The 13,853-nt window shown below is 41.0% G+C and overlaps 1 protein-coding gene across 11 annotated transcripts in view; it reads right to left on the reverse strand.

Moving 5' to 3' along the window:
• Positions 1 to 700: 700 nt before the first annotated feature.
• MCF2L (MCF.2 cell line derived transforming sequence like) overlaps positions 701 to 13,853 on the reverse strand; it is a 260,528-nt gene continuing 247,375 nt past the window's right edge. For 7 of the 11 annotated variants that reach the window (XM_067563667.1, XM_067563666.1, XM_067563672.1 and 4 more), the window contains 7 exons: positions 12,033 to 12,148; positions 10,491 to 10,550; positions 10,050 to 10,124; positions 4,207 to 4,331; positions 3,414 to 3,526; positions 3,158 to 3,261; positions 701 to 3,038 (listed from right to left, as the gene is read on the reverse strand). In XM_067563667.1, the coding sequence (XP_067419768.1) occupies positions 2,944 to 3,038; positions 3,158 to 3,261; positions 3,414 to 3,526; positions 4,207 to 4,331; positions 10,050 to 10,124; positions 10,491 to 10,550; positions 12,033 to 12,148 (688 nt within the window). In that variant the 3' untranslated portion in view covers positions 701 to 2,943. Of the gene's footprint in view, positions 3,039 to 3,157; positions 3,262 to 3,413; positions 3,527 to 4,206; positions 4,332 to 10,049; positions 10,125 to 10,490; positions 10,551 to 11,475; positions 11,928 to 12,032; positions 12,149 to 13,853 lie in introns of those variants that run through there. The other 4 variants (XM_067563677.1, XM_067563670.1, XM_067563673.1 and 1 more) reach the window with 4 other exon arrangements.

The following is a 13,853-nucleotide window of genomic DNA, read 5'->3' on the forward strand; positions in this document are numbered from 1 at the left end:
GAGAATATGCACTAGATGTTGGAGAGGCTGGGAAAGATGGCACTAGCTTCAGGAGCTAGGCAACTGGACTTCAGGGTCCCCAATGCCAAGAGGGTATCAGACACAAGGCCTGCACCTGGAGTGCGTGCCTACAGACCCAAAGCCAGGGACAGTATCTAAACTCTGCCCAGTCCCAGCAAGCTAAGGGCATGTGGGAGTTAGCATTTAGATCCCCTCAGTCTGGTGAGTGTCTAGCAGGGGAAGCTCAACCAGACCTGTGAAAGAGACCCCATTCTACTCCCCAAAATTAAACCAACCCAAAACCACAACAAACGTTTGCAACAAGCAGTCAAGAAATCTGGCTACTGTCAAGCCAACCTGGCAGCATTCTAAATTTATTATCCAATCAGCAGGCTGGTCCCATCTCCCCAGACCTGTGGAAGCAACAGAAGGTTGGAAGTGCAAATGAGGGGAGAAGTAGCAATGGAATTCTGAGAGGCGGATTAAAAGAAGGGAGCAAAAGGGTCTAGACATACAAAGCTTATTTTTCAAAAGCCTCATTCTGGTAGAATTGTGAGGGCTACTCGGAAGGTGTTGACCTGGCTTTTGGAGCTGGCCATTACAGCCCTGTTAGGTTTCATTAATGTATTTATGTTCTTATATGATGCACATCACAATAGTATCTGAGCACCATGAGACAATAAAGCAAAGGGCACCTGTATATTGAGGACATCCAGCAAGAAATGCTGAAATTTATTCATCAAACTTTCATACATACAATAAAGACCTCTGATTTCGTACTTATAATTTACAACAGCAGTAGAAAAGGAAACAGTGAAATGTGCTGTATTAAAGTGCAATGGTGTGTCTAAGAACACAAAAGTAATGGAAAGCTGAAGGGACACAGTCTCATTGTCAGACTGTTTGTGAGCGATATATTTAAGTAAATTATGTTACAAATCATTTACAAAATAACTTATAAACAAGACGACAAACCCATATCTCTGCACATTGCTATTTCAGTATCACATATCAGGCTAAACAGTCCTGGCCAGCACAGTTTTGTATAGGATAATTTAAGAAGGAACAGATGAATTATTTTTTGGAAATGATGCATAAAGTAAAAACCCTGATCAGCCTTCATACTGCAGTATTGCAAGAAACCTAAGTATTTATGAATTGTAAAGTGACACATTTTCAGCAGCATGAAGACTATAAATACATCCTTTACATTAATATATATATATACACACACACACACACACACACACACACACACACACACATATATATTTACATACACATTTATGCACTGGCCATAGCCAGCTGCATTTTGATTGTAACTGGGACAGGAATCGCTTCTGGAAACTAGAGAAGTAAGATAATTCTTTTGAGGCATTTCTCTTTTAGTTATTCACATGATAGAGTGAAAAATCTAGATTTCTTATATTAACTTAGACTTGTAGGTGCCGAGCACCAGCAGCTCCCATTAATTGTAATGGAAGCTTACTGCACTCAGTGCTTCTGAAAATCAAGCCCTCAACAGTCCAGATTATTTTAATTAATACAGTACAGAGACCAGGAAAAAATGATATTCCAGTATAAGCAAACAAAAAACAAAACAAAACAAAAAAAAGAATATCTGAAAGATAGCAAGCAAGGAACAGATTGAAGGAATATTGAATACAGCATACACACAAGTTGATACACTGTTTGCATTTGTAAGGCTGAATTGCAAAGAATATCTGATGAGGTGATTATGTATAGCATTGGTTTACATTACACCCCAGAAAAAAATGGATGTTTATGACTTCCCTTCTTCTAAAAATTTTTTTAAAATATTTGTCCACAACATAGTTCAGATTTTTTTTTAAAGTCATTTCTCCCCACCCTTCCCTTTTATAGAAAAAGTACACAATTGTTTAAATTTTTCCATCCTTTTGAGTAAATCTACAAACATACTTCCTTGGCTAAAAGATTCAGGTTTCTAACCTCACAATAAATCTTCAGCATTAGGAAGGCTCTTGAGCTATATAGTATAGCTGGAATGGTTTCATTTGCCTGTAACCATCTTCTAACTGTTAGAACTGAAGATAACCACATTGTATAACAAATCATTAAGAAATCACTTAAGCAATACAAACATTTTGTGTTTCAATGTGTACACTAGTAATGAAAAATAATTTTGTATCAAAGATGCTATTAAACTGACAATGTTATGTAAACAGTGATTCTTGGTAAAGAACTTGGTTCAGAGGCCAAAATACCTCAAAAATGGCCATTAGACACACAGTAAAAAATGCTGGAAAAGATAAAATAGTCTTTTCTTTTAATGCTGTTGTGGTCAGTGAATTGTCCATTTCTTTTGCAGCACAGCCTGCAAAGACGCATTTTACTGTAGAAAGCACAGTGCTAAAAATTCAAGACAAGAGAATGGCTGGACCCACATTTAATTCCCGGTTATTGTAAAAGAGACCCCATGCACTGCATTAACCCAGAAGTATCCTTAGAGGAAGGTTTTTTGAAGAGTGAACTGTAAACTCAGATTTCTTATCCTTATTTCTATACTATACAATTACTTTTTATTTTATCATTTTACAATAAGATTTGCCACCGAACACATTCCTGATTCATCCTGTTCTTCTGGTTGTGGTAAAATGATGTGTGTCTGTAGAAATTTGATGGCAATATCCATGGGAAAATATATGTTGTGCTAGTAACTCTTGATATCCAAACTTCAGATCAGAAGCTTCTAGAAGATCCCATTTCAGATAAATTCATTTTTCTTTATAATCTCAAATTCCACATACTTTTCACTGAGATCTTCCCAGGGATGGCCCCATAAGCCACCATTTAAGACATTAAACAGGCAACACATACATGCTGGATCTCCATTTCAGTCCAACATTCAGAAGTCTGAACAAGATGCTGAAAGTTCAGAGGCGACTTGGAGAAATGTTAACATTAGCCCTTGATATCTGAGAAGCTGGTGCTGCCAGCATTGCAGCTTTCACTGTAACTTGATGATGAACTCAAAGTACTGCATCCAGTGCCTGATTCTGGAGTAGGCGGGGAAACAATCACAAAAAACATACTATGTCATTTATTTTTTCAAAATGCTTACTATATAAGTGTTTAGCTAAACTGACCATCACCACATTTACAATAAATATCTTACCAGAGCTGCTTAAAGACTGAGCTGATTTTGAGTTGCCTATGATCATCAATAAATTGTTGGCTGGCACCGAACCTTCTTTCCCAGTGCTCAGATTCTTCACATACCTGGGAAAAGAATTTTCATCTGTTTCATTTAAATATTTTTTTTAAATAATATATTCTTTATATACACACACAAATTCTTCAGAGTATATGATATAAAAACTGATGTGGTACTTGTGTGCATTTTTCAAGCAGTAACACACAATCTTCCATACCAAAGTCTGTCCTCCCCTTCCCGGATCAGCTGAACTAGGTCTCCACTTTTCACTGCAAGATCTTCAGAACCTCTTTTGTCATAATCTGTCACAACAGTATATTTACCAGGAGTCTAAGTGCACAGAAGGAAACCAAACAAAACTATATATTAAAATTAATAAAGTAGATATGGACTTTTGTAAGGCAGAGGTAATTTTTTTTTTAAACTACAGTGAAGCCAAGCCAATATTTACTCTGAAGGACAACAAACCTTGCTATTCACCAAAACGTGACGTCAGTATATGTATTCTCACAAACATCCTGAATGACTTCCTGAGAAACTTTTGTACATCTCTCCATTATATCAATTAATTAAAAAAAAATCCAACCCTCATTCAGGTTCTAAACGGGAGATAAACTTTAAAGTCCAAAAAAAGCTTAGGTGAGCCAGTCTGGGAACCAGTGATTTACATATGTTATTTCATTGGTTAATATTGTTTTCTAAGTCACTATTGTTCATTACTGAGGCAGTAAACAATCGACACCTGTGTTACATACAAAAGAACTACGGAAAATAATATAAACAACCGCAGATCCTATGAGTTCAATGACTAAACTTTCACAAGGTACTTAATACAAACACAATCTTAAATTGAAACCACTGGGAATTTTGGCTGATTAAGGACTTCAAGCCCGGGGTCATACTTTTTTCTCCTGCAAGCTCAAACACAATTCCCATGTACTAGATATTTTTTAATATATTAATTAGTGATATAAATTTCACTAAATTGGAAGGAAAATATTTCTGATTACCAGCTTCATCTCTTCTCCCCCTCCTTCTTCTTCCTCTGCATCTGATGAATTAAGTGGGTCCTCAGCACTAGACCAACCATCATTTTCTTCAGAGGCGTCAAGTGAATGAGATGTTTTAGCCCAACCTTGGTAAACAAATATTCTGCGGTTATTAACTTTGCTAAAATGTCCCAGAAACAAGAAAATCTCTCATCGACTTCAATGAAACCAGGACTGCACCCAAACTTTGTGATAGTTACTTACACATCAATTAGAAATAGGAGGAAAATGTTAGGTGGGAAAATATTTATACCCTTGGGCCAAATTCACTGCTGGCATAAGCTGGTACAATTCCTATGAAATAAATGAAGTTGTGCTATTTTATGGCAGTCGTGAATTTGGGCCTTAATGTTTTTAAAAAGGAAATCAGTGGAAAAGAAAAAGTCTCCTCTGTTTTATATATACGGACGGATGGACAGATGCACAATAGGTGTATGGCTGTTTTCCTGGAGGAGGCAGTGGAAAAAATGGTTAGTAACCTTCTGCAAATTTTGTTCTTCGAGATGTGTTACTCATGTCCATTCCATGTCAGATGTGTGTGCATCACATGCACCAGTGCCAGAGATTTTTCCCTCAGTGGTATCTGGTATACCGGTATATAAGGGATGCTGCTACCCCTTCCCACTCAGTTCCTTCTTGCCGAACTCAGACGGAGGAGAAAGTGGGTGGGTCATAGAATGGACATGGCAACACATCTTGAAGAACAACAGTTACGGAATGTTGGTAACCATTTTTTTTCTTCGAGTCCATTCCACATCAGGTGACTCACAAACAGTGCCTCTGGAGGCAGGCCAGGAGTTCACGGATGTGCAGATTGCAACACCGCTCTGCCAAAGCCCGCATCATCCTGGGCCTGTTGAGCGATAGCATAGTGGGAAGTGAAGGTGTGAATAAAAAAACCACAATGCGGCCCTGCAAATGTCTTCTATTGGAAATTGGGCTAAGCAAGTCACTGACAAAGCTGGTGCTCTTGCTGAATGGGCTGTTAGCGTGGCGGGGGGAGCAACCTTTGCCTGCTCTAACAGGTCTGGATCCAGGAGGAAATTTTTGGAAGGGCTTAGTCCTTTCAATGTAGAAGGCCAGCACTCGCCTGACGTCTCAAGTGTGCAGGTGTCTCTTATCGCAACAGTTGTGAGGCTTCGGAAAGAAGACTGGCAGGAAGATGTCCTGGTTGACATGAAACTGCGATACCACCTTTGACAAAAATGCCAAAGACTTTATCCTTGTAAAACACAGTACAGGGAGGTTCCGATGTCAGAACTTTGATTTTGGAAACTTGTCTTGCTGAAGTAATTGCCACAAGAAAAGCGACTTTCCATGACAAGTGAAGAAGACAGCAGGATGCCAGGGGCTCAAAGGGAGGCCCAATGAATCTGGCCAAGACTAAGTTGAGGTCCCATGAAGGGACCGGGTCCCTGACCTGCAGGAAGAGCCTCTCCAAGCCTTTGAAGAATCTGACCACCACCTCATGAGAGAAGACTGATCTGCAGGCACTTTAAACAGCTCTAGAAAGGATCGCTCATGGGCATGGGCTTCTTACACAAAGCACGTGGTTTGAAGCCCAGGGACCAGGGCATGCCCCATCCCTGGGTGACTAAACTACAACTATCTGTAAACTACTAACTCTAACTAATTAACTTATCTAATCAAACTACATACACTAAAGTTACAGGAAACCACTGGTATAGTAATGCTTGCTGAGGCAAGGACGTTCCAGCACCATCATGGGTGGTAACAAGGAATTGGGGTGGGGGGAGGGTGGCCGGCAGCACCTCTTATACTAGCGCATACACGCACCACTACAGATGGCGCTAGAGCCGGCCCTACAGATATCACTGAGAGAAAAATCTCTGGCACTGGTGCATGTGGCGCACACACACCTGACATGGAATGGACGTGAGCAAGCACTCGAAAAAGAATGGAAATTATTTCCAATTTGTACTGCTCAGGGCTGCTGCGTAGGTGTGACATCATCAAAGAAGCTTAACTGGATAATCAGAAGATGGCAATGGACAATAGCGGCCTGATTTTCCAAATTGCTGACTTCAGCATCTCATCAGATTAGGTTGCCATTGTTCAAAGCCAAACCAGGACGATAAACTGCACACTAATATTAAGCAAATTCATCATGATTAAAACTGCTTCAATGAACACCACAAGAAAGAAGGTGAATTTATCACATTGTAAAGTGTTACTATTTTTCTCATGATGTGTTTAGCTTGTTTAGCCTAACCCAAAGAAGGTAAATACATTAGAAGGATAAATACCAGGGAGGGAGAGGAATTATTGAAGTTCAGCGCCAATGTGGACTATGAACTAATGGGTATAAACTGGCGATCAGGAAGTTTAGACTTGAAATTAGACACAGGTTTCTAACCATCAGAGGAATGAAGTTCTGGAATAGCTTTCCAAGGGGAGCAATGGGGGCAAAAAAACCTAGCTGGCTTCAAAACTGAGCTTGATAAATTTATGGAGGGGATGGTATGATGGGACAGCCTCGTTTGACAACTGACTCATCCTTGACTACTGGTGGTAGATATCCCAATGGCCAGTGATAGGATGTTTGATGGGGTGGGTTCTGAGTTATTACAGATAACTCTTTCCTGGGTGTCTGGCTGGTGAGTCTTGCCTACATGCTCAGGGTTTAACTGATCGCCATATCTGGGGTCTGCAAGGAATTTCCCCCCAGGGCAGATTGGCAAAGGCTCTGGGAGTTTTTCACCTTCCTCTGTAGCACAGGGCATGGCTCACTTGCTGGTGGATTCTCGGTACCTTAAAGTCTTTAAATCATGATTTGAGGACTTTAATAACTCAGTCATAGGTTAGAGGTTTATTACAGGAGTGGGTGAGTGAGGTTCTGTGGCCTGCACTGTGCAGGAGGTCAGACTAGATGATCATATTGGTCCCTTCTGATCTTAGAGTCTATGAGTAATGCAAGCTAAACCATTTCACTTATTTATGATGCTGAATCAGATCCAGAGTGCACAACATGCCATTCCATATAAAATCAAACTAAAGATGCTTTTCACTGAGATCAGCAGGTACTTTATAAAAAACATATGCGTGTGGTTCTTAAACATAAAAGCAAATCATGATAAAACAGAATAGGAAAGTTTTGGCATTAATTTTGTATAATAAATTTCTGTTCGGGACAACCTCTTATATCATTAATACCCAGTGAAAAGAATGATAGGAGGAACATTCCTCAAACTAACTCTAAATATAAAAACATGATAATAATCAGTTAGACTGGAAAAGAAACCAGCATTTTTGCTTTTCATGGAATCTGTGAGGTGGTTTCTATTTTCTGCAACATGTGTCAGAACTATACATGTTACAGAAAATGTTCTAGTATGGCAGAGTAAAGTCAAAGCAATCTCTAATTCACAGCACACCAACATGGACATAGGTTCATGTGGCCCAGGACTGATGCTTTACCTTGCCTGCGCTGGCTTAAGATTAGAAGTACTGACCCATTTGGCCCTGTCCAATGTTAATATTGATCTTGCATCTGTGAAAGAACTGAGTAATAAGTTCCTACGGCAGTCCACACAAATTTCATTTTAGCTTAAAAGTTATCTTTATGCTGGGCTTGTGAGAGGCAACTAGAATCCTTTTTATTATTTTTAAATTAAAACACAGTATAACAGAGGAAAGTAATTGCTGTCTGTCCCTCGTCCTCAATTCTGCCATGCTACCATTTACGAAAACAGAACAAACACATGAAACAGACAAACAAAAACTAAACTTGAGGACTCAACTTGGTGTTTGCCAGCCATCACTCTGCCCATATGTTGCATCCTGTTTCTCCCACTCTTTATCTTGTCTGTTTTAGATGATAAATTCTTTGAGGCATGGACTATCTTTTACAGTCCCTAGTGCTACTGGGCCCCAAATCTTAGTTGGGCCTTCTAGACATTACCAGAACTCAGATAACAGTATTATTACTATTCATGAAGGGTAGCATTCAATTCAAAAATAAAGAACAATCTAAAGTGATTCTGTAACATGTTGGGGGGGAAAAAAAGCCTCAGAATTTCCAAGAGTTCTTTCCTATTACTTTCAGGCAGGACTTGCCGAAAGTTGACAAAACACCACGCTTCTGGGGGTAGCTAGAAAAATTGTCTTTTTTTCCAAATAACTTTCTACCTGAAGAACCTTAGAAAGGAAGCAAAAGAAAAAGGTAGAGAACCTCTGAGAAAACTGATTGCTGTAAAAGAAATCAGTAGGGGGATATAATTCAGTTACAATTCTGCTCAAATTTGTACCAGTTTTACACCAGGCATTTCAACTGAGTGGCACAGCCCATCTATCCTCCCAAGGCTTTGGTGGGCAGAGAAAAGGTGAAGTGGTGGAAACGAAACATGAGGATAGAAGTGTGTGACGGGGGAAAATGCCAGGATGTTTTTATTTCGTTTCCAAATCAAGAGTCTATTCAAGGATTATGTCTGAAATCTGTCTCGGGAGCTCAGGATAAGCAGCTCGTATTATAATGGTACAAATGGAAATGAACAAAAACTTGATTTCTTCATGGGACAGAGAACCTCAATGATATAACAACATCACTGTCTGAATGTTTTATAGTGTACAGGCTTTCTAAAAACATGGTTTTAGGATTAATTCACACCAGAATACATTAAACATTTCTTTTTCATCAAAAAGCACAAGACATCATGTGAACTGGATTTGGATTATCTGAACCACCAAGATAAAATCATCTTTTCTCCAAATCCATACAGAATTCTACAGAGGATAAGCTACTGGAATGGACATCCTCTTTCCCTTCTGACCCTGCAACATACTCCCATAGGACTGTCTTCACCTCTCCCTGCATCTTCTCAGTCATCCCCCAGAGTGCTGGAACAACTTTTATAGTGGGGGTGCTAAGAGCCATTGAACCAAACTGTAAACTGTGCGTATAATGGGAAACCACTTCAAGCCAGGGGGTGACAGCACCCCCAATTCCAGCACTAATGGGCAACCCCCCACCTAGAGAAATTTCCCATCCCCTGGCAAAGACTCCTGAGCAAAATGTTTATTCCCTGTGACATCCTCAAAGCCCAGACCTTTCATTCTAGCTGGGAGGTCTAGCAGGTTTGGCTGCTTTCCCATAGCGCTCAGATGTCACAACCTTCAGACTCCACATGTGTAGAAGCTGTGTACACACTTAGAGTACACTGAACACCCCACAGCATAGGCAAAGTGAATGCTGTTGGATAATGGCCACACTAGAAAGGCTGCCACACCAGCTGGGCTTTCCCAGGTGGCGTGGTTAAAAACAAGGGTTGCAGAAACATAGAAAGCGGGGTTTGGAAGAAGAGTGTGTTCTGTAGGGGAAATATTGCCTGAGTGTACAAGAAGGGAGTGGAGTCAGTGTCATGGGAGGAGAGGGCTGTGACCATTCCTGCCATACAGCCTAGTTAATCTGCCGCCAGTGATTTGCACAAGGCCAACCTTTTGCCTGCAAGGGTCCTCATTATTCAACTAAGACACCCGTGTATCTAGTATGGCCAGACTCCATTAGATACACATTAAACACACAACTTTAGGTTATTTCTTTGGCAGAATAACAATTCTTTCCAAATTCACTGTATGGTACTTCATTTGATGATGAGGTAACTTTGAAAAGTTGTTTCATCAAAACCAACACATAAAAGCAGCTGTGAGACCCACTTGGAAAAACCAGCTGATGACAATACTGCTGTGCACACACTATCATATGTGCACCCACATTCCTTTGACATGTACATTGTATTAGTTATCTATGGCTTACTGTGGAGTACAAAAGGTGATAATCACTCTACCTCTGAAACCAAAAGGAGTTGGATCACTCTTTACTTCATGTCGTTTAGCTTTTTTATCAGGGCTGGTAGGAGAAGCTGCAGTAGGATGAATAGGCAAAAAACACAGAAGAGAGATATTGAAGAACTGGAAAAAAGAGAATAGGTAGATTGCATGCTAAATACCTTTGAGTTTACACTGGAATATAGTAAATGGTTTCTGATGAGTCTGTAATTTATTTTAGTTGCCATTGATTGATTATAACAAAAATTATTTTTTTTTAGGTATTAAATCCATTATACTGTGCTAAAACTGGCAAGGACATATTCACTATCATGGATACAAATATATGATTTTTTTCCTAAAAGAACTGTAAATCGAATACAGTGAATCTGTATTTTAGGTACAAATATTATATAAAACATGATTATTTTATTCTGGCAAAACTAATTCTACAGCAATACCTGGTCCTGTCAGAAGGATCATTGGCAATGTCTGGTTTTTAGCAGTAGGAGATGGAGTTTCTGTTAAGGCAAGCATGGAATATTAGTGCTTACCTCATAGGTGCTTTGAGTATTTAGACATACTACGCTGATACAGTCTCTCCAGAAAGAACTCAAAGGTAATCAGGGTTTAAAAAGACATGTTAAAAGGCTGCTTGAAAATCATGCTTTCTACGAAGTGTTGTCATATTAGTGCAATGCAGACTATTTAAAGGGAATAATCCAAAGTAAGAAGAGACTCTACAACTCTACAAATGCATTTATCTGGCAGCAGGAAGCAAGAAAGTATCTCTGAGACAGACCAGCTCCTGTTTCAGAGCAAAACTGCAGATCTCTTTTGAAAAAACTGATTTCCTTATATCCTTGAAAATAGCAGCACCCCTTGCACAGCCTTGCATTAAGAACTGCACATTTAATTAATCAGAAGTTAATAAGAAAACCTTCTAACAAAAGATTGGTCCCCTATTGGTTTTAATACAGCAAATAACCCAGAGCAGATTCAGCGAAGGTGGAGCATGGTCAGCTCATTCACTCTGAGGGTAGGCAAATGAGGTTTCCACTGCCACCCTCCTTCAATGTTCCCACTGGAGATGAGCAGCTTCAACTCCTTCTGGGGACTCCATGGAGGGAACTGGTATGTACACACACTGGAATCAGCACTTCTCCCATGTCACTCTGACCTCTCCACCACCCTGGCTATCACCATACCTTGACACCCCTTCACCAGTGCAAGGGAGATTATAGACACTTGGTACTCTCCACATGTCCCAGTGGACTTTTCACCTCCAGGACCTTCTGCCAGGGCCTATGATGGCAGAAACCAACTTAAACTTAGGAGAGGAGCTAAGCAATATATCCCTATATGTATGTATAGAGACACACACACACACCACAGACCAACTACAGCCTTGTTTGGAAAACAGAATCTAGCTTGTTAAAAATTTACCTTTCTGACTTTTGAGGTTAGTAAAGCCCTGAAGTGTAAAGCGCTTTTTTGACAGTGCAGAGCATTCTGAGGTAGAACTAATTACTGTATCATCTACAAATGAAGAGAGAGATGGAAAGAGAGAAAGGGGAGACGCACATGAAAAGGTCAAAGCAAAATCATTCAGCACAATGCCAGGGAACTAGCATTTTGAAGGAGAAATAAAAACAAAGTTCACGCATTGCAGAAGAATCCAAGCAAGAGTTTATCACCACCATGCAGGCCTTTACATTCAGAAGCGGTCTAGTAGCTGAACTCAGTGATGAGAACCAAATCACAGATGAATAAAGAGCTCTTCAGAGCACTTTCTGCAGAGTTTTAAGTGAATTTTGAGGTAGTATCAAGACATTTGTCCAGTAAAAGAGAAATCTGGGAAACAATCAAATCTGCAGGGTCAATCTACAGTGCTGAACCTGTAACAAAAAAATTCCAAGAGCATATTCCTAGGTCTCACTCTCCATTCTCCCTCAATAAGGTACTCAAGGCCCACGGATAATTTAATTGTAACTGCGACTCACCTTTTCCTTTCTCGGGGTACTTTGGTGCTACTGAGGTGACACAACCTTCTGGACTTGTGGGATCAGTTTTTCTCTCTTCTAGTTTTTTGATGTTTCTCCCCTGATTCCTTGAAGGACTGTTTATCAGAAGAAAATTAAGACAACAAACCGCCTGTAGTTCTAAGGCTGAACTGGGATGGCAGATATATGTCCCTTCTGCAGGCCACGGGGCTGCTGTTGCTTCTTCCTGCAGATGTGCATACTAATGGGTGTGCATGAACAACAGCCTCTGCTCCCAATTGTAGCTTTCCAGAGAATGTCACCCAATGATTGCAGCCCTGTACGTTATGGTTGCTTTTGTGGCTGAGAAAGGACTCAAGACTACTCCCCTCCACACCCTGAGTCTGGTGATCTCTGCCTTAGCAGAACCTCCTGAACATCCCTTCTGCTAAGAATGATTGAATGGAGTTAGCTTGCTAGCTGTGACCATTGGGCAGACAGGCAAGTGGTGAAGGAGAAGTTCTGGAACCAGAAGGGGTCCCAGCACAATGTTAGACTCCAGGCTGGGGAGGAGAGGGCTGTCCCTAGAACTCTGTACAGCTGGTTCATTTTCCCACTGCCTGAGGCACTGTATGTGTATGGGTGCAGGTGTATAGAGCATGCGTCAGTAGCAAAGAGGCACAGGTGTGTGTGTCTGAGTATATGATGACAGAGAACAGAGGTGAGGATCATATGCATATGGAAAGGGGCCAGACGTATGATCAGATATGTGTTATCATGGTGTGAAGTATGAACAAACAGTGGGGTCAGAGTGTGGGGCTAGAGGATGGCCAAGGGAGTGAAAGGTATGGAGGGAGGGGGGGGGGGGGAGAGAACATGAACACACAGTGGTAGAGATATTCAGAGAAGATATGGGAAGAAAAAGGAGGAAAAACGTGACCAAGAACTTGGAGATGGAAGGAATGAACACAATATTTGGAAGAAAGAAGGGGAGTTAGAGGAAGAGAAAAGAAAAGAGTCAGTTATTAAACAACACAGGAAAAGTGGACAGAGAAAATAGACAATGCAAAGGATAGAGGGCAAAAGAAAAGATAAATTGAAGGAAGAAAACAATTGAGTAAAGGAAAGGAAGAGAGAAGGAAGGGCAAAAGAAATGTCACTCATCTGCCTCAATGGGAGGGGAAACTTGATGGAGACAGTGGTAAAAGGGATAGCCCCGGCAGTGAGGGAGGGACACCCTCACCGAAGGATACCAGATAGCTCCTCTTCACCCTCTTGATGTCTCTGGCACCCATTGGCTAGTTGGAGAGGATGTGCGCTGACTGGCCAACATTCCCTAGCACCCAGGATTTAACCTGGGGCAGGAACCATGTGGAGTCTTTTGGCTTGTTCCAGCAGCTCCACCCTACCCACTCTGAACTAGGAATGGGAACCTGGCTAGAGGATGCTGTGGGTCTAGCTGATTACCAGTTTGGGGGTCAGGAAGGAATTTGTCTCCCAATGGCCAACTGGCAGAGGAGTAGAAAGTTTTCCCCCCTTCCTTGTATCGTCTTTGAGCCACAGCAGGTTAAGTCGGAATGCGCTTGGTACCTAACCGAGGTGCTTGGTTGAGTTGTTAGTTGGTCACAGCTTGTGGTCAGTTTTCAGTGTGGTTAAAAGGATAAAATGAACAGTTCCCAGAGGTAAAAGACTTGGGATTTTGGTGATGGGTTTAGGGAGAGACCTTGCGGGCTGAGGTCCCCACCCTTCTGCACTCTGTCTCCTTTGTGGTGGGGAAGGTGCTAGGACTCAAAGAGAGCTGAGTGCTGGGGAGTAGGCTGAGGAGAGTCTACCATTGAGTTT

The sequence above is a fragment of the Emydura macquarii genome, unplaced genomic scaffold (genome assembly GCF_026122565.2).
Source record: "Emydura macquarii macquarii isolate MOO-44397 ecotype Brisbane River unplaced genomic scaffold, CSIRO-AGI_Emac_v2 contig_2531, whole genome shotgun sequence".
In the NCBI taxonomy this organism is placed as follows: Eukaryota; Metazoa; Chordata; order Testudines; family Chelidae; genus Emydura; species Emydura macquarii.